This window comes from Lissotriton helveticus, chromosome 3_1 (assembly GCF_964261635.1).
Source record: "Lissotriton helveticus chromosome 3_1, aLisHel1.1, whole genome shotgun sequence".
NCBI classification, from domain to species: Eukaryota; Metazoa; Chordata; class Amphibia; order Caudata; family Salamandridae; genus Lissotriton; species Lissotriton helveticus.
In genome coordinates, this window is record NC_136061.1 from 944,369,806 (window position 1) to 944,391,127 (window position 21,322).

Sequence of the window (21,322 nt, forward strand, 5' to 3'; positions counted from 1 at the left end):
ACTATAATTATAATTAAAAACAATTATAGATAGAAATATTAAAACATATTTAAAAAATAATAACTAGTACATATAATGTTCAAATTAACCCCTTGCATGCTGATGACGAGCTCAGCTCGTCATCAGCGTTACCTGCCGTGTGCTGATGACGAGCTGAGCTCGTCATGTAACGCGGTAATTTTTAAAATGCCGCCTACCGCGGGAAAAGCCGACCAACGCTTGCGGTTAATTAAACATCTACATATAAATTAATATATATACTTATTCCACATATTGCAACATTAGGGAAAGTGTTGGATAGTGTCAAGGTCAAAATTACTATGCCCACTCCAGTGAGTGCAACAGTAGGGAAAGCGTTGGATAGCAGGAGGGTAAAAATTACTATTCCCACTCCAGTGAGTGCAACAGTAGGGAAAGTGTTGGATGGCGTAGGGGTAAAAATTACTATTCCAACTCCAGGGAGTGCAACAGTAGGGAAAGCGCTGGATAGCGTGGGGTAAAAATTACTATTCCCACTTATTAATGTAGGTCGATATTTAAAAATCGATATTTTGACTGCTCACCCTCAAAAACTACTCAGTGGCTATACAAAAAACCACAAACATGCCCTTTTCTGTGTAAAGTTCTAGTTTTATCCTAAGTTTGGTGTAATTCAACTCAGTGATTTTGCTGCTGCAGTGAGCAGAAATTTGTATGGGAAGTTCAATGGGAAAAGCTCTTTTTTTTTCCACCACCCACAAATTGAACAGAGCTCCATCAGGCTTTGAGAAACACCCCTGCTCATTCGCTATGGCGAGCCTGTTCTTGGCAGGGTAAGATTTTTTGAGAGATATAAGTCCTTTGTCTCAAGTAGATACAGACACTGGGTTAGGTGGAACAGTGGTAACCACCAGCTCATGCAGCCCGTGCTCATGTGAACAAAATCGAAGCAGAATTAGGCAATTCAGGGTGCAGGCTGTCACTCAGTCTGCTCTCTCAGGTAAGATGGCAAGCCCATTAGATCAGAATGCAGGCTGCATGCCTTCACACATTGCTGCTTGGGAACAGAGTCCTGCTGCCCATTAGCAGCCGGTATCTTGTTGGAATAGTTGGGCAGGCACAAACATGCCCACTTACTTCCACCCATTCACAAGCAGCACACACAGTCATACCCATTCATTTTAAAGGACACACATGTGCACTTACAACCATCTATTCTCAAACACATTCACACATACTCACACCCATCTAGTCAGAAGGCCACACACTCACGCATATAGTCACACCCATGTATTTGCAAACAGATGTGCATGCCCATACTCACACCTATCCATTAATAAGCATGAATGCACAAACACATTCACCCACCGATACATAAGCAGATGCAAAGACACACTTGCACTTCCCCATTCACAGCACACACACACAAATATGCATACATTGCTACATACACACATGCACACTAACATTCAATATGTACTTACTGGGCTGCAGAGGTAATGGTAGGATCAGTGGGTGTTATGATTACTTCTAATGCCATCCCGGATCACTGAGAAATAATATTGAGCCCCTCATCAGCTATGAGAATGATCTCATTTGTCAAAGTAAGTTACAACACTTTATATTGTAATCCTATGTGCCTCAGAAATTAACGATAGGCTACACACTACAAATGCTTCCTGGGGCTCCATAGCAACATCATTTACTGTTTATAAATGGAAACCTAACTGGGTCTTAATGTTCTCTGGGGTTCAGTGACTTAATGTCGAGGGACATAATATAGAATGCCCAAAATATCGACTCCAAAATATCGAAGTATAAAATATAGAATCCCTATCTACAAACAGGTAAGTAATAAAATATTGAATCAAAAATATAGAATGTTAAAATATAGTTAACTAAAATATCGAATTTTTGAAAAATAATTAAATGAAACATACTAAAAATAATGTAAAAAAGCTTAAAATGTAGAAATATTAAATAAAATGTAAAAAAAAAAGTAGAGAATTTGTTAGGTAGTGAGAGGGTAAAAATTACTATTCCCACTCCAATGAGTGCAATAGTAGGGAAAGGGTTGGATAGCGTAGGGGTAAAAATTACTATTTCCACTCCAAAGAGTGCAACAGTAGGGAAAGCGTTGGATAGAGGAGGGGGGGGGGGCAGTAAAAATTACTATTCCCACTCCAGTGAGTGCAACAGTAGGGAAAACATTGGATAGCGTGGGGGTAAAAATTAGTATTCCCACTCCAAAGAGTGCAACAGTAGGGAAAGCGTTGGATAGCGGTGGGGTAAAAATTACTATTCCCACTCCAGTGAGTGCAACAGTAGGGAAAGCATTGAATAGCGTAGGGGTAAAAAATACTATTTCCACTCCAGTGAGTGCAACAGTAGGGAACGCGTTGGATAGCATAGGGGTAAAATGTACTATTCCCCTGCCAGAGAGTGCAACAGTAGGGAAAGTAATGATTTATTATTAAAATAAAATTAAATTAATTATCAATACCAATAAAAAATGAATTACAAATAATTACCAATTAATAAAAATTAATTGCCAATTGAAAAATGTAATTACAAATGAATAAAAATTAATGACCAATTATTAATTCATTATCAATTATCAATACATATAAATAAAAATAAATATTTACTTTATAACTATTAAATTACTTCCCACCCTATTCCCCTATAAACCCACAACCCACTCCAAATAATAAATAATACGGTTAACATAATTATCAATTAATCAATTAAGAAAAATTAATCATTAATTAATCAAGATGAATTACCAATTAAACAAATAAATTACCAATTAATAATTAATTATCAAGTAATTAATTATCAATACATATAAATAAAAATAAATATTAACTTTATTACAATTAAAATACTTCCCACCCTATTCTCCTATAAACCCACAACCCGCTCCAAATAAATAATACAATTAACATAATTATCAATTAATCAAATAATACAAATTAATTATCAATTAATAAAAAATAATTACCAATTAATAAACATTAATTACCAATTAATAAAAATTACTTACCAATCCATAATTAGTTATCAATCAATTAATTATCAATACATATAAATAAAAATGTATATTTAATTTACTATAATTGAATTATTCCCACCCTATTCTCCGATAAACCCACAACCCACTACGGAATTAAATTACGCAAAAATTAAATTACATAACATTTATTACTTAAAAAAAATAAACATACATTACAAAATTAATTCATAATTTTAACACATATACTACCATACATAACACTAAAAAAATTGGAAATTATGGAAATCAATATTTTAAATTCGATATTATGGAAATCGATATTTCCTACCCCAAATTCGATATCCTGACTAACTATATTTTGGTAATTCGATATTCTGTCCTATCTATATTTTGGAGTCGATATTCTGTCCATTCTATATTTTGGATTCTATATTTTGGTCGTTTACCGTTCTCTGCATCTAAACACTGCATTTTATATTCAGAATAAAATGCCATATTATGGTGTATTTCCCACCAGCATTCTTGCAGAGAGCTGCTTGGTTATTTCACAGTACTGTATTTCGAACTGTGACCTTTGCCTTACTAGTTCTTGAAGTGCTATGTCAACATCAATAAACTGTGTCATGGCAAGGGTACTTTTGACCCTATGGGAAGACTTGCCCTCCAGCCTTTTCCCTCTCTGTGTTCCTTTCTTCATTATTCACCTGCACTTTCATTGATAGGGGGGTGTTCAGTGCTGCTGTTCCAAATAGAACTGAACTCCAAAATTGGCCCTGGCTCCAGCAACAGTATAGACCACATGTAGATGTATACATTGATCACAGATATATGCAGTTTTTGAAATCAGCTAGAACATTGATTCCTATACCTTAGATGAACATTGTTCTTTTCTGATTATAATTTTGTGATTAACCATGCACCAGGTACAAGCAATGGTAAGACATACCCATTATCCCAACAGAGTCAACCTAAACTTCAAAGTAAAGTGGTTAATAATCCCCCATTGATAGTTGCATGTGAGACTCAAAAAAGTCACTATATAGCTCTAACCACAGTATAAGCAGTTCTACCAACAATATGCAAAGAAATGCAGTCTATTGACAAAGAAGTCTTAGTTAGAGCAAAGGAAGTTCAAAATGAGATGGATGGCATACTGGATTCCAGTATGATGTATTGACTCTCCGCTCAGATAAGTCATCAGGCTGTTTTCATGATTTGATTCGAAGATTGCTGGGCATCCTTGAATAGCTACAACATTAGTAGAAGTTAGAAGGTATTTCTGGTGGCTCACTTTGTTTAGAGATGTAAAGGGGGAGTGTATATGTATTCCATTTGTGGATATGTTAAGAGCTCATATAACATACCTATAGATCTTTTTTTGATGCCACTTCTGTTCATCCTCAAATCTGGCATACTATATCCAAGGTTATTATTGTAGAATTGCCTGAGAGTTAAAAATGTACTGTCATTCTGGTGCTTGTAGACCATCTAACAAGGATAGGGCAGCAGTTCATTTCAATACCAAGTTTGCCTTCTTCAAAATAGTTTTTACAAGGTTTTGTGCACCATATCCGTTGTTTGCATGGAATACCACACGTTTTAGTAGCAGACAGGGATTCTCAATTTACCTCTAAGTGTGGGTCTACATTGTATAGAGAATTAGGTTTGGAATCCCATGAGTCTTCTAGTTGCCACCCACAAACAGGTGGATCAATGTACTGAGCAATATCTAAGATATAGAGTCTTACTCTACCTCAAGAGTCCTGGAGTAACACATTGTAGCTAGCAGATTTTACATATAGCAAAACAGAAATTTCAGACACTGCGTGTCACCCTTCCTTTGTATGAATGGACATCATCCCAGAAAATATCCATAAGATTCTTCCTCGTCTACATTAGTTCCGTTAGTACAATAATATTTTATGATCTAAAGTAAATTCTAAAGTCAGCACATGAAGCATTTGAAAAAGCTGAGGCTCATTATGAGCTGTATGCTCAACAGAAAACCCCACCATACACAAATATGTAGTCAGTGATAAAATCTGTCAAGTAATAAAGAATTTTGCATTAGAAGAACATGTTTTAATTCACAACCAAGTTCATTGGTCTATTAATTTTCCATTGAACGAATTGTGAATCCCGTTATTGTACAGTTAAATGTTCCTCAGTCCATGACAATGGTTCCCATATTCAATGTGCTCTTGTTGAAACCCTGTTCTGCAGAGACACGCCTTGCTCCAAATTAACACCAGCTCAGGTAAATGCTGAAAAAGAAGTAAGGAAGAGCCTTGATGCATAAATGTTAGAAGACAATTGTAATATTTAGTAGATTAGAAGTGGTTTGGTCTTGAAGAGTGATCATGGGAACCAGCCTCCAATTGTCATGCTGCATGTTTGGTGCTGCTTCAGCTCTCTGCCAGTAACCTGGATACAACTGGAGCTTGATTATTGAGATGGTGGCCTGTGATCTGTGGCAGGGACCTACGTCTTCATGCTCGACTAGTGCAAAAGTCCAATACACCAAATTATCTGATGGTGTGAAGATTCAGAAGCAGGAAAGACTGCCAGTCTACACTGAGTGTAAATGCTGCTTGGAAAGGGGCTTCACATCTCACTGGACTGGCTACGTCATTCACATGAGCATGAGTTCGTCAGTGATCTTACATGTCCTATGACGTCACAGTACCTTCAGTGGGTTTGCAAAAGGTGGCAGTAACTTTGAAGTCCCAGAGCAGATGCAGCTTGTGGTCAAGACACTCTTGCTAGGCTATTGGGATAAATAGTTGCTCCAGCCAGGATTTTGTTTTCAGCATTAAGAGAAACCTTGAAGGCTAGTTGTGATACTTTTGGATTTGACAAAAGTTTACATTGGTTGCAGATAGGAATTCTAAGAAACTATTCATGGTCGATAACTTGGACTATATTTCCAAGTACTGTTTCAGGAGCTATCAGTTTAGGATTATGAACTTGTACTTAGATAAACGTGTCACTTCATAAGGGAATTGAAAGAATCTTTATCGATTTAGACTTTGACAACAGCCATTTTGACACATATATTGTATTGATGGATTTAGACAGGTTGGGAAGTGATTGCTTGTTTTCAGGAGAATGTTATCATCATAATGAGCGTTTATTATGATGATGTTTATGAATCTGTCGCTTTGAACAAAATATGAAATCCCACAGCATATTCCCATTTAAAGGAAGGTTTTTGTCTGTAGTTGAAAAAGCATAACATCTCTGAATGTTTAACATTGATTTCATAGCTGATAATGTGTTTTAGCTCCAGGAAGACTCAGGGTTTCTACCAAGTTTAGAGAGTTGGATATGCAGATATAAGGTATATCATGTCATATTAGGAACTGGCCACTTGTTCTTATCTTCAGATATCAGCACTCCTTTAATAGCACTGTCCATATGAATGACAAATCACAGTTACAATATTCAGCCTCTTTTTTTTTCATCCTATACCCTTTTCCCAAATCTGCTTCTAACAAACATATTCTTTTGTGTTTGTTTGACAGTAGAATTTGAAGACGTTTGGAAACATTCATCATTCCCCCAGAATCAGGTGGACAAGGTTATTTCATTCTTACACATGCAAACTGGACTCCCCCTCTCACTGTGATATTTAAACTACACCAAACTAGTTATCCCCACAAATCTCATCAAGTGCTTTGAGTGCATCCCTAAAAGATGCAGAGTAGAGGGTTACACAATTGAATTCCTTTCCTCTGTGCTTCTAATTTTCATGAGAAGTTCCACTGCAATAGCAATGTATTATAGGTACAATGTTCATGTGTACTCTTGTCCTCATCGTTGTGATCACTGTGGCATGTATTTATAATGTGGTAGACAATGCGGTAGACAAAACATTAGCGAGGAGTGGAGTTTCATCATTCCTGAACATCACACTGATTGAACATAAAAAGTCTAAGGGACATTCTATTTAATGTCATTTACACTTCTGTTTTGGAAAATCCTGTGATCATTCATTTACATTTTTTCCTTTCCCAAATCTTCTCTTGGGTAGAGGTGTTATGTTATGTTATGTTAACAAGATTTTATATAGCGCTCGTACACCCAGGGGTTTCATGCGCTGGTGGTTGTATCTCATGTAATTTGCTGTTGCAGAATTATGCAAAATTCAAGAGATTATGCTGTTTTATGTGAGAAGTATAACCCTGCATTTAGCACTATTTTCACTACCTATCCCTGTGTTCCTATGGTAGCATTGTTGCCCCAGATTACTCTAAATTACACAACCAGGAGTAATCAAGTAAGTTTGGTTAATTTCCCATCAGAAGATTAACATGGAAGGAACAAAATTACTCAAATTACTCCTACAGAATTAAAGCATCACTCAGGTCTACTAACATTGAGATTAAGTTTAGGTGAGCCTTGTGCACTTGTGTCCAGGAATTTTTCTCCTTTACCAACGTACTCTTGACTTGCCACTTTGTTTTTTAGGTCCCCACAGTGCGTACCCATATCTACAATGAATTGACAAAGTCTGTCAGTTCCTGCCATATGGCTGCTTTCTCCCCTCCACTGTCGGGGTATGGAAGTAGACCCTTGTTCCTTCAAGTAATCAACAACAAAAGTAACTTTAACTTTTGCCTCCTCCTCTTTGAAGGTCCTCTCCATCTGTAGTGTAGTTCCTATTATCCCAATAGGCTCTGCGCATTGGAATAATACCTTCAATAGTATAGGCCTAGACCAGACGTTAACTAGGTCTACTACTGTCGATATTAGACTTAAAGTTTTGGGTTTGCCAGCTAGCTCAGAGTTCACTAGAAACTTTCTCGAATAGGCAAGGAGGAGTTGAACCTCCCTGGATAGACAAGAAGGGATTTAGTTTCTGACAACCATAGAACATGACAACTTTGCTCTCCCCTAATCAAGAGTGTATCTCTAGAGTCGTGTGAAAACAAAAGACGACTTATTTTACTCAGTCAGTACGTGCATTCTTAGTCTCACCAGATTGTAGAGAAAAGGAAGAGACGGGCGTGTTCAATAAAAGATGTTATTTATTGATCAGTCTCTTTTCTCATACAAGAGAAATGGATCGATATTATTGCAATACTTATGGTTAAGTAAAGTGCATACATTAAAAGCAGAAGTATAAAATAATACTGTAAAAACATTGATATGGTTTCTAAGCCATATGAAGGTTTAAAATGAATAAAATAGATACATACATATATACATTGGACTAATCGTACTCAACTGGTGTTTCTAACTACGCCTACCCCGTGTACCTGACCTAAGCCTAATACGTGGGTGGGAATAGAAAGTTACAGTTTAAGTTAAGTTTGTTTAGCCAAGTGACTGACTATGGAATTCTCTGTGAGGGGTTATTCAGTTCTGTACCTGGAATCTAGGATGAATGAGGGATGGTATCTCTCGTCTCTGGTCTCGATATTCCAGGCTGCCTGCGAGGGCTACCCGGAAGCGCCGGAGCTGGATTTCTCGGCAGGAGAAAAGGCAGCGTGTCGTTCTCAGCGCGTCAGGAAGGCGGGGCTGCGCCAGCGGGGTCTGCTCTGCTCTGGGCTTCGGCAAGTCTGGCTGCTCCGATCTCGTCACCACCGAGTGTGTTTGCATAGGGCAATATCGGTAATATTTATACCTTTAAGGTGCCGAGATTGACGTAAGGATGGACATAGATACGTCAATAAGGATGTCATAAGACTTGGTCGTTAGCACATTCTTTTGCTGAAGTTCTCGATGAAATCAAAACAATGGCCGCAGGGTTTTTCCCAGGTTGTCATAGGTTTGATTTGTTTTGAGAACTCCGTATGCCTTATCAGGGGCTGGAGGAATATCGCTTGTCTAATTAGATGGCAAGCGTTATGACCTAATCAGATAACACGTTCCTGTGCCGTAGTGTGGCTTTTTCAGATAACGGTTCCTGCATCATGGGGGTTTTCAGCACCATGGGCTGGCTGCTAGTTAACTTGTTAACCAGAATAGGGTCAGGAATAGGGGGATCGATACAGAACCTATAGGAATACATCACACATCTTGAGTGGTGTTATCCCCATCGTTAAGGCTGTAGCAGGTGTTAGAAATTGGGTTTCTGGTTGGCAGATGTATGCACCATGTCTAACCAGGAACCACAATCCTAGTCAGGGTAAGTAGGATATACAATAAAAGTTAACCTGTGCTCACCCTCTGGTAGCTTGGCAAAGAGCAGACAGGGTGAACTTAAGTGGCAATGTGTAAAGCATTTGTGCAACACAACACACAGTAAGACAATAAAAACACCACAAAAGACTCCACAGCAGGATAGAAAAATAGACAATAATTTTATAAATAAATCAATACCAAAACAACACAACTCAAATAAGTAGATGTCAAGATATGAATTTTTAAAGAATAAAAGCGTTCCTAGTGCTTAGAAGCATCAAGTGCCTATGGGGGTTATCTGGTTGCACTGGACTGTGGCAAAGTCAAAAGTTTAAGCCGACCATAATGGAGCGCAGGCTGGATACAGGAGACATGTAAACCAATTCAACAAAGTAGCTTGATCTTGGTCACAACAGCGAGATGCAGGATGTTGATCCCACAATCGAGGGAGTGCAATGAGTTTCTTCTCACAATGGTGGTGATGCAGTGGTTGTGAAGACAAAGCGCCAGAGTCAAGGGGGTTTGTTGAGTTTACCAAACTGCTACAGCAGTGATACACGGTTCCAATGTGTCAGTTTCTGGAGGTGATGCATTGGTTTTGAGTGCATGTGTTGGGTCCACTCCCACAACAGGGTAGTTGCGTTGGTTTTGATTCATGCAAGCAGAGGATGCGGAGGTTACACTGGAGCAAGCACCTGGCTCCACTTCCAATCGACCAGGCAAAGGAGCAGATGATGTGACCTTGATATCCCTGAGTCTCTGAAAACGGAATGCAAGCCAACAAGTCCTAGGAGATCACTTTGGGTTCAAGGCAGAGTCCAGTGGCCTCTCAGCAGGATCAGAGAGCAGCAGGCAACATAGCAGAAAAGCAATCCTTACAGAGTGACAGTCCTTGTAGCAGCACAGTAGTTCTTCTGACCGAGGTTTTTTACAGTTCCAGAAGTGTCTGATTAGATGGGGTCAGAGACCCAGTATGTATACCCAATCTGCCTTTGACGTGAGGGTGACTTCAAAGAAGGTTCTCTGAAGTGCACAAAAGTAATTTCATCCCAGCCTGGCGCCAGACTATGTGACTTGTAGGGGGTTATCAACCCTTTGTGTAGGGACAGGATACTGCCTGTTCAGGTGTAAGTGTCAACACCTCCCTCTCATCCTGCCCACGATGAGCCTTCAGGATGTCATGGGCACTCAGATTCACCTAACCTTGCTTTGTGTGTGGCTGTCTAAAGGGAAGGCACAAAGTCAAGCTGCCACCCACCCCAGACAAGTAATGGAGGCAGGCTTCAGGCTCGCAGAACTTTAAGAGCAGAGAAATGCCAGCTTTCTAAAAGTAATGTTAAATCCAATGTTATCAGTGTAGAGAAATTATCATTACCATTCCAAAGACATAAAACATGACTTAGCTACTCCTTCTCAATCAGGAAATACAGTTGAAAGTGTAATAAGGACTTCCCAATGTAAAAGACAACATCAACCTCCTCATGGCGGCTGACTGACAGTCACCTCCATCTGCCTACCTTGTGGAACATCTTCACCAAGAAGTAAACAACATACAAAATGAGATCCTTTCACTCTGGAGTTCCACCCAATCCCACGACCACACTTTTAGCCTCTGCAATCAGACCATCTGCAAAGAACTCATTGAAGGATGAAGCCATCTGAATGAACAACAACTGTCTCAAACTCAACACAGACAAGACAGACGTTCTCATCTTCGGGAAAGGCAAGGACACCTTATGGAATAAGGAATTGTGGCCACCCGAGCTGGGCCTTTCTCCCAACCTACCGAATATGCCAACAACCTTGGCATCATCCTCATCAGCAAGCTATCCATGAAGAAGCAGGTCAGTGCCATCTCATCCTCTTGCTTCCTCACCCTATAAATGCTCAGAAAGGTCTTCGGATGACTCCTGCCTAACGCCAGGTGACCTGTCACGCAAGCTGTAGTCACTACAGACTCAACTATGGCAGCTACCTCTACATAGGAATCACTGCCAAACTCTTGAGGAAATGCCACACCACCCAGAACTCATTAGCCAGACTCATCCTCGACCTCCCAATACAGAAGCACATCATCCCTCACCTCATGAAACTCCATTGGCTACCAGTCACTAAGTTCAAGCTGCTCTCCCACGCTTACAGGGCACTACACAATAAACGACCAGTGTACCTCAACAAATGAGTGAAATCCCACCAACCTATCAGGGAACTCCATTCCAGATCCCTCTTCCTAGCAGCTACCCAGTGCATCCGCTGGGCGAACATCGTTGGCCACTCCTTCTCCCACCTGGCGACTAAGACCTGGACCACCCTCCCACAACACCTCAGAGCAGCTCCATTGCTCCAACAGTTCAGGAATGGCCTCAAGAACTGGATGTTCAACCAATGGGAACAAGCAACGGATTCCCACAACAGGACCCCCCAATGCCTAGTGAGCCTCCCAGGAGATGCAGCCAAGATATACAAATCCTGATCGATTAATTGATTGAACCTATAAGAGGGGTGGGCCTCATAGTAGTGACAATGAATGTAGGTGTTTTTCACTACCAAGATATGCAAAACGTAAAAGTACTTTTACTTCCACAGCACCCTGCCTATGGATTACCTATGGCCTACCTTAGTGGTGACATATGTGTAATAAAAGGGGAGTTTAAGTGGTTTTAGATGCCAAGTTGAAATTGCAGTAAACTGCACACACAGCCCCTGCAGTGGCAGGCCTGAGACATGTTTGAAGGGCTACTGGTGTGGGTGGCACAATCAGTGCTGCAGGCCCACCAGTAGGATTTAATTTACAGGCCCTTGGGATATGGTATATCCCTCTACAGTGGACTTACAGGTAAATTAAGGATACCAATTCTGAATAAGTGAATAATCCAATGTTACCATGTGTTGGGGAGAAGCACATGCACTTTAACGCTGTCTCGCAGTGATAAAAAGCTCAGAGTCCTGAGGCCAACAAAAAGAAACAGCAAAAAGAGGAGGTAAGCAGGCAAAAGGTTTGGTGGAGGACCACCCCAAGACTGACAGGTCCAACTCGGTCTCTGGCAGTTAGCAAAGTAACATAGTCCAAGAGACAGAGGGCAAAGCCTAAGACATTGGCTGCATTTTTGTGCTTGCTAGGTTACTGTTTGTCAGCTGTGTGAGATTTAGGTCAGGTGAATGTTTTTTCCCTATACTTTTCTTCCCCTCTACTGCGGAGATATCTGCATATAGATAGACATCTAAAATCCATTCACACACTAAGGATTGCTATAAAACTTGAATCTATTTGTGGGGACTGCACCAATGATGGAGGGTCTCATTCAGCAACTACTCCATTTGAGGGAACTCATCCTCACCTCATGTCTTGTAGTCTTTGTGACCTGAAAGAAACCTACATTAACCAAACAATAAAGTGTGATCTATTGTTTGAAAATATTAGTGTTGTTTACAGTTCCACACTGTAAGGACTCCTGCAATATTCAGGCCTGATGACTTAGTGGAGCAATATATCCTCTCTTTTATTTGATCCCATGAATGCATTTGAATTCTGGCAAGTCCACTCAGCCTTTCATTCTTCCAAGGCTGATTAACATGAGTATCATTGAGCTGCGTAGCCATCGTCATTTGTTATTCAGCACCCAAAAGACCAAAGATTTAAAGCTGCCCTTCAAAATACGTTATGGTACGTTATGTTGTCTTCTTCCTTTTGAGGATGGTCACAACTAAGAGTAACTCAGGTTTAAGTTAGGTCTCAGGTAAATAAAATCAACATTGTTTTAGCGAGATAATTGTCAATTTAATGTTTTGGGTGATCTCTTTAGGAATAGGAAATACAAATATATAACCCCTTAGTTGCTTAATTTCCAGAGTGCTTTGAAAATGGTATAAACCCTATTTTTTGTTTTAGTGTATGATGAATAAATAAAAGCTTTAATTACATTGTTTTGTAGGTTGCATTAGAGAATTATGCATTTTGTTGCTTCTATTTTAGATGATTACTGGCCATATTTTAAGTTCTTATCTGCTCCAGCAGGGTAGATCTGATTAAAGTGAGTTCAGATTAATTTAAATATGATTGTCATTGTATGTTAAGAGGCATCTGGCGCACAGTATCACTGTAATATGTATTTTGTTTACGAACCAAGCCTTCATGTGATAGTCTTGCTAAGACTCTTCTGTCGTCCTTCTTCAGAAAGGTAAGCCCTTTGACATTGCGGTGGATGTTGGCTGTGGCACTGGACAGAGCACACGGATCCTGGCCCCCTACTTTGAGAAGGTTGTCGGGGTTGATATGAGTGAATCGCAGATTGAAGAGGCAGAGAGTGTTATGTCCGCCAGCAATGTGAGCTACAAGTAAGTTGACTTTTTTTTAAACTTCATGTATGCTATTTTCCAGGGTGCCTCTAAACCAATATCAAAAATAAATAAGACAACCACATCTCCAGTACTGCTGAGCTTGGCACCCACATTGCCATGTTGGTCCGCATCAAAGTTGCACAGGTAATCCAGTCACTCATTCATGCTGGCTTTCTGAAAGTTAGGCACTCAACTAATAATACCAAATTGTTATGTCAGGTGTTTAGTAAACTTTTCCCACTATAAAAATCCATGTGGAGTTTTAACTTTAGATGCTGAAAAAGCTTGTAATAGTTTTTCTTTGGATTTCTTACTTAGTGTTAGGCCATAATGTAATTTTGGAATAAATTTGTTAATATTGTAAAGTGTTCTATATAGCTCATTCTGCTTTCTTGTTTATGAATGGGATGGTCTCCTCTCTTTTTAGATTAGACTTACATAGTAGACAAATAAATAATACTTATATAAAACTATCAGCTTAGATTGGTGATATTTTATTGTTTGTAACTGACCCTTTAAAATATGTTTCTTGCATTTACTCCATGATTTCTGAATACTCTAAAGTTTCTGGCTATTTGATCAATGTATGTGTTGTTATTCATATAATGCAAACCCAGCTAGGAAGCAGCAGAGTACTGTACATTAAAAGGAAAAGGCTCATTGTCAAATCTCATTGCCCGCAACATCTGTATATGATCCACCCTCACCTCCAATACCACATTCTACACCTGATTCGATAGTGTCCCGGGTGTCCTACAATGGCAGAAATTAACAAATGCTGGAATCCCAATCAATATTTTGAGAGCCAGTTAGATGCCCAGATTTCCGTTGAGGAAATGCAGGAGGCTCTTCGAGCCATGCCGGGATCCAAGGTCCCGGGTGCAGATGAGTTTCCCATGTTTTTTTTGCAGGCATACTAGGATCAGTTGATACAGCCTCTTTTGCAGGTGTACAAGGAGGCCTTTTAGTTGGGGGCGTTGCCTCCCTCAATGCGCGATGGGGAAAATGTCATGCTCCTTAAGCGGGGGGAATGCACAGGACCCCTCAGCATATCGACCATTCACGATAATCAACTCGGATGCGAAAATATTATGTAAAGTCTTGGCTACCAGACTGGCCCCTCAAATGACTCATTTGGTCCATGAGGATCAATGTGGGTTCATATAAACTCTTAATACAGGCATGAATATCAGGAGGTTGTCCCATATCTTACATGAAACACGACAAAGAGACAAGGAACTGGCCATATTGTCTATAGACCTGGACAAGGTCTTTGACTCTGTAGATTGGGGAATACTTTTTGGAGGTGCTTAGAGTGGTTGGATTCGGCCCCAAGTTTAGAAGATGGGTGCAGATCCTGTATACAGCGCCTGGTGCTGGAGTCCGAGTGGGAAGTAGCAGGTCAGGCGAGTGGAGGCTGGAGAGGGGGACGCGTCAGGGCTGCCTACTCTCTCAGCTGATGTTCACGCTGGCAATAGAGCCATTGGCGATTTGGATACGGAGAGATCTGGCCACTTGGGGTATTAATGTTGTTGGAACTTCCCAGGGAATATCTCTGTATGAGGTTGATTCATTATTCTATGTCTCCGCACCCCAGGAGGCAGAACCAAAACTGTTACGGGTGCTGAAGGAGTTTGCAATTGCTCTGGGCTTAGACTTAATAGGAGCAAATCTTTACTTTTTCCTCTGGCTCAGTTGGCTGGTTGGTCAGTGGAGTCGCTCCCTCAACTGGGACTGAGATGATAGATTGGACACTTTAGGTACCTAGGCATACAGGTGGCAGGTGAGGACTCTCAAATGTTGCAACTAAATATCAACCAAATGTTGGAGGCTTTAAGGGGTTCTGTTGGATTCTGGAACACTCTACCACTATCCCTAATAGGTAGACTGGCGATAGCCAAAATGGTGTTGCTGCCTTGCTGCCTGTATATGTTACAGAATACGATGTGCCCCATAACTCAATGAATATTCTGGGCTCCCTTTTGATAGACGTTTGCTGGGTGGGATGGCAAAGGAGTTGTTTTTGCAACTGTATATCGTACGTACCAGGGGGGTGGACTAAAGGCCCCCAGAATGGAGCTATATTACTATGCTGCTCATCTGCAGCACGCGACCAGGTGGTTTGCCGAGTGGGAGAAATGGCTCATCTGCGATGGAGTGCCTGCATCTGAACTGATAACCTTATTCATGGAGGGTGCAAGTACCCCGGAAACAGCACCTTATGTGGCTAGGCAGACAGCATGTGTGTGGCAGTTGTTTGTGGAGCGAATGCTTAGGCATGCTCTGTTCCATCGGGAATTGACTGTGGGGGAGTTGTTACCGGTCCGGAAAGTAATGGTCAATATGTAATTTAGGGTGTGGCAGGAGGGGGGCTGTAACTCGCTCTCAGAAAAATATCTGTGTGAGTGCTTCATTATGTTTGAACGGGTTTGCAAAGCTTTTGGGTTGGGGCAGGGACAATACCTACAACACGCTGTCCTAGTCAATATATTTAAAGAAATATGGTCCACTTATCCTCTGATACCACAACTCATACAGACACTAGATAGCTTACGCACAAGTGGGACAGGCAAGCACATTATATCCCTGTTATGCAGATCAATGAGGGCTGACGCCGGTGCTTCCCCACCGGTAGCATACATGGTTTGGAATGCAGACCTGGTGGACCCATTGGAGGAAAAGGACTGGAAGGTGGTGGGTGCACTCACACACATGATATCCTGTAATGCTTGTTTTCACTTAATTCATTACAACTACGTTCACTGTATGTACATGACCCCAGTAAGGATACATCGCATAGCACCTAGCAGACCCAACTCATGCCCCAGATGTCATAAAGCTGGGGCAAATTTCTTGCACTTGGCTTGGGAATGTCCTGACGTTAGCGGCTTCTGGACGGAGCTAATAAGGGTAAAACACTGCCTCTTAGGTTTGATTCAGAAAAGCAAAAAAATAGCAAAATGGGGTATAGGATACAACAGCTGCTGCTGGTGAGGCGTAGAATTGCAATAGTGTAGATAGGGACACGCGCACCGGAATATCGGCCATGGTTGCGAGATGTACTCGAGCGGACACTAGCAGAAGAAGTACACATGAAGAAAAGTCATAAAGAGGAGAAGCTAGAGGATGCGTTAAGGCTCTGGAGGGTGTTAAGCCGCGATTTAATGGCCGGGGGGGTCCCAAATTAGTAGTCATTGCACAAATGTGGGGGAAAACGTTGGGGGATCTGAAGAGGGGGAGGAGAGGGAGTAAATTGACTTGAATGTCCAGTCCCTGCATCAGAAAAGGGGGGGGTAGCGGAGGGTCCGATATCTTGAATCATTATCACTGAATGTCTTGTATATGTACTGCCCTTCCTCACTGCTGAGTGTACAGTTATGGTTATGTTGTTGAAAACTTTAATTAAAGTTTATAAAATAATTATTTGAGAGCCATTAAACTTTTGTACACAGACACTTGGCAACGTGTAAAGCTGGGAGATGGTATCAAACTCTCTATAAAAAAATGCACTGCAACCAGCCAGCAACCTATATATCTTTGATTTGTCACAGGGGCCAAACCTACCCAATGCCCATCCTTAGAAATTGGGTGGCCTTCCCATGACACACATCTTTTTTTTTTTAAATTAATTTTATTAACAGTTCACAATAGGTTACACACTGTATTATTGCACCAAGTCTTAAATTAACATGTATTTGCCATTAGGTAACGTTATAGGATCGTGATCAGTAAACACTTTGAAATCTAACACAACAAGAAACTTGCACCTAGCATTTTGGACAACGTGCAGTACCATTTTGTGGCTTGGTCACACGACAGAAAGAACATAAGCTGCATCATACTCAATTCAGCTACCCTGATGATACACAATACTTATGACCTTCTTTTACTGAGACAGGAATCAGTTGGATTGCAGCGCCTTCCGATCAGTCTCTTCAGATACACACAGATTAAACTTGACGTAAACCTCACTAAAACCAAAGGGGTCAGATTTATGAAGAAGTTCAGAACACCAGGTGCCTGGACCTTTGGCGGTAATAGACGTGTGTGTTCATCGCAGTACATATACCTATGAGTGGTGTTTGACTCAAGAGGTTCTTTTATTCCCCATATGGAGTCTGTGAAGTTAAAGGCTGCCTTATTAACATCAGGCTTCCTGAAGGTAGCAAAAACCTTGCATGGCCCAGTTCTTGGGCCACTACAAAAGGTGATGGCAGAGAAGCTATTACCCACAATAGCATATGGTCTCGAAACTGTGGGAGATAAGGTGGCAAAACCATCAGACCTGTTAGCAGCCAAGGCCTATTGACAGATCATCAAAATTCCAACCCACATCAGGCAGGCACAGGTATGTCTTGTATTTGGCCTCATTAAACACAATTGAACCATTAAACGTGCCTTCCTCAAAATGTGCCATTGCTTTTGCAAGGTCGAAACCAACACTGTGTCTGCTTGGGTATGGCAGGAAATAAATAGCTCACAAACAAAGTCGGGTTTAAGGAGTTCATTCAAACACAACTCAATCCCTCCATGCTGGAAATATCTGGAACGTGCACATTTCAATCAAAGTATTTAAAAAAACATATCAACCGAATCATCAGATGAATCTCTTTCCAGGAGGTTAAAGCTATACTGGCAAGGGAGACGCATCATAAACGCTTATAAACATTTTAAACCCCAGCCATACTTTGACCATGGGTACTCATTATATCTAAAGAACACATTCATCTGTGTTCATCTTGGTGTTCATCCAACTCTGGACTGTATTACGTTGTGGTCCAGACAGTGTGGAATGTAGGCTTTGTAGAATAGGAAAGGAGACGATGATTCATATTCTATGTGTCTGCCCTGTCTTACCCCCTGCAAGAAGGAAACTGTTGCAAGTCCCCTTGATCCAAGTTGGAGAAAAACTTGTTGTGTCGACAAGCACTTACAAGGGTCCTTACCCCCGAACACACTTGCATGATCATAAGGATAGAAAGATGTGTGCAATTACTTGTCGCGCTCAAACTCATGAGAGCAGCCCTGAATTTTACAGAACACAGTAATACGTCCACCCCACAGTGTACCACAGGGCTCCTCTTTGAACCCTATGCCTTTTAATCTGTATGTCTGCCCTCTGTCTGATATAATCTGTTCCTTTGGTTTTATGATGGTATCTTATGCATACGATTCACAGATTATTGTCTCCCTAATGCCCTTATATAGTTTCAGCCCCTTTAAGGTTTAACAACTGTTTAAAGAAGGTGTCCAACTGTATGGTAGCTAGCCGTCTAAAATTAAACTGTGATACAATGGAGGTCATGATCATTGGTAACAATCCAGCACTTTGGGACCAAATCAACTGGCCTCTGGCCCTAGGGGAACATTCAATGCCCAAGTCGAAGTCAAGAGTTTGGGGATTACTCTGGACAAACATCTTTCCATGACATCCCAGGTAAAGAAGGTGGCTGCCAGTTTCTTTGGCCTCCTGAGAATGTTAAAGAAGTCTGAAATAAATTCCTATAGAGGTCCGAAGGACTGCTATTCAAGTATTCTTTTTATGTTGCATTGGTTAAGGCAACTCACTTTATCTGGACAGCCCAACGTCCATCATAAAAGAACTCCAAATCATCCAGAATGTTGTGGCCTGAATATTGAGGGGAATTCCTAAAATGCAGTCAGCACAAGTAGCGCTCAAATCCCTTCATTGGTTGCTTGTACAGTGTAGAATACAATGCTAGGCACTATGTATCACATATCACACAAAGCATAAAGTAGGCCCACGTATTCAATTCTCCATCATCTTGTTACCACGATCGAAGTAATAGGGATCTTAGGTCAAACAATCTGGGCCTTTTTGTCATCACCAGAGTCAAGAGAGCCAGAGGTGGGGCTGGTGGTTTTATATATCTTGCACCAAAACTTTGGAACACATTTCCTACCAGCTTGAGACTAATTGACAAACTAATGAGCTTCAAAAAGCAAATGAAAACGTACTTCTATCCTTAAACATCTTTAGACAGTCTAACTCCAGCTAAGACTGACAGCGCTGAGAAGCCCATACTGGGTAGCCATGCACTTTACGTGAATAGAATAGAAAGTCCTTTGGTAATCGACCACTTTCCGTAATAATCGATATCATTTCAAACTAGAAATTGTTGATTGTGCTCCTATTTTTTCCTATTCTTTTAGTGTAATGCTTTTTATTAGGCCTGAGCGGTGAACTTTGCTCCTTTCGCTGAGTTTTCTGCACTCCGTGGAGCTTGCGGAGTGTAGAAAACTCTGCTTCGTGATGTGCAGCAGAGTTTTTCCCCCCGCAAACGGTAAGTTCGCGATTGCAAACAGTAAGTTTGCCAGTGCGAGCTGCCGCTTGGGTACGATTTCTACCTGAGCGGCAGAAATACCAGCACAAACTGCAGTTCGCACTGCACTCCGCCACTCACAGAACTTCGCTGAGTTTTGTTGTAACTTCGCAGAGTTCCGTGTAGCAAAACTCCGTGAACTAAGCCCAGGCCTACTTTTTATGCACATTTATTTGTAATGGTTTTAACAGACTATGCACTTTATTAATACATCTAAAGACGTGACGTGAGTCCCAGGCTCTCCACACCACTGGAGTCAAGCTATCCAGGCTGATGAAGGCTGATAGCCAGAAACCGGTCCTTGGATGCTTGATTCCGGTCTGGGAAAGACATGGCTTGGTAGTTCGGACTGGACTGTTCCCATGAGGCACTGGGTCAGAGCTGATTTGCATATAGCCAGTGTCTAACCCAGGGTGGTGTGGAGTGCAAAAAAACTATGGATTTAGGCCCAGATCCTTGTACTGGGGTGAATGTATGACATTGTTCTACATTCTGTCCATCAACTGTGTTTTTTGCAATTTTCACCCCGAGTGGGCTGGGTATGCTCAGACGTGAGTCCCAGGCTCTCCACACCACTGGAGTCAAGCTATCCAGGCTGATGAAGGCTGATAGCCAGAAACCGGTCCTTGGATGCTTGATTCCGGTCTGGGAAAGACATGGCTTGGTAGTTCGGACTGGACTGTTCCCATGAGGCACTGGGTCAGAGCTGATTTGCATATAGCCAGTGTCTAATCCAGGGTGGTGTGGAGTGCAAAAAAATGACGGATTTAGGCCCAGATCCTTGTACTGGGGTGAATGTATGACATTGTTCTACATTCTGTCCATCAACTGTGTTTTTTGCAATTTTCACCCCGAGTGGGCTGGGTATGCTCAGACGTGAATCCCAGGCTCTCCACACCATTGGAGTCCAGCTATCCAGGCTGATGAAGGCTGATAGCCAGAAACCGGTCCTTGGATGCTTGATTCCGGTCTGGGAAAGACATGGCTTGGTAGTTCGGACTGGACTGTTCCCATGAGGCACAGGGTCAGAGCTGATTTGCATATAGCCAGTGTCTAACCCAGGGTGGTGTGGAGTGCAAAAAAATGATGGATTTAGGCCAAGATCCTTGTACTGGGGGGAATGTATGACATTGTTTTACATTCTGTCCATCAACTGTGATTTTTTGAATCTGCCAGAGACAGCATAGCCCCATAAGGAAAATTACAATTAAGAGGCCCTGTGATGCCCAACGCTGCTTCACTGACAACTTAAAAGCAAAGAAACTGACAAGCTGAATGTATATGGAGATGTGACTATTGCTACGATAAAAAGGCTACTTATGTGTCCCTACTCAGAGACTACAAAAGTGCCATCTTCAAGACCAATAGTACAAAAAGGGGGGAATTTACCTATGCCTCTGTGAACAACAATGAAAAAGACATTTAATGCTGAACAGAGGGGAAACCACAATTAGTTAGTTGACCCAGACATTTAATTTCTGTCATTGACTTTTTTCGTTGTGTGATTCACAATTTC

General features: G+C 41.2%; 1 protein-coding gene across 1 annotated transcript in view; it reads left to right on the forward strand.

Moving 5' to 3' along the window:
- The window catches only part of LOC144824184 (putative methyltransferase DDB_G0268948), a 244,810-nt gene that overhangs the window by 61,533 nt on the left and 161,955 nt on the right, over nucleotides 1-21,322 (forward strand). Inside the window, exon 2 of the mRNA XM_078683339.1 lies at nucleotides 13,299-13,459. Coding sequence (XP_078539465.1) covers nucleotides 13,299-13,459 — 161 coding nt within the window. The remainder of the gene's footprint in view (nucleotides 1-13,298; nucleotides 13,460-21,322) is intronic.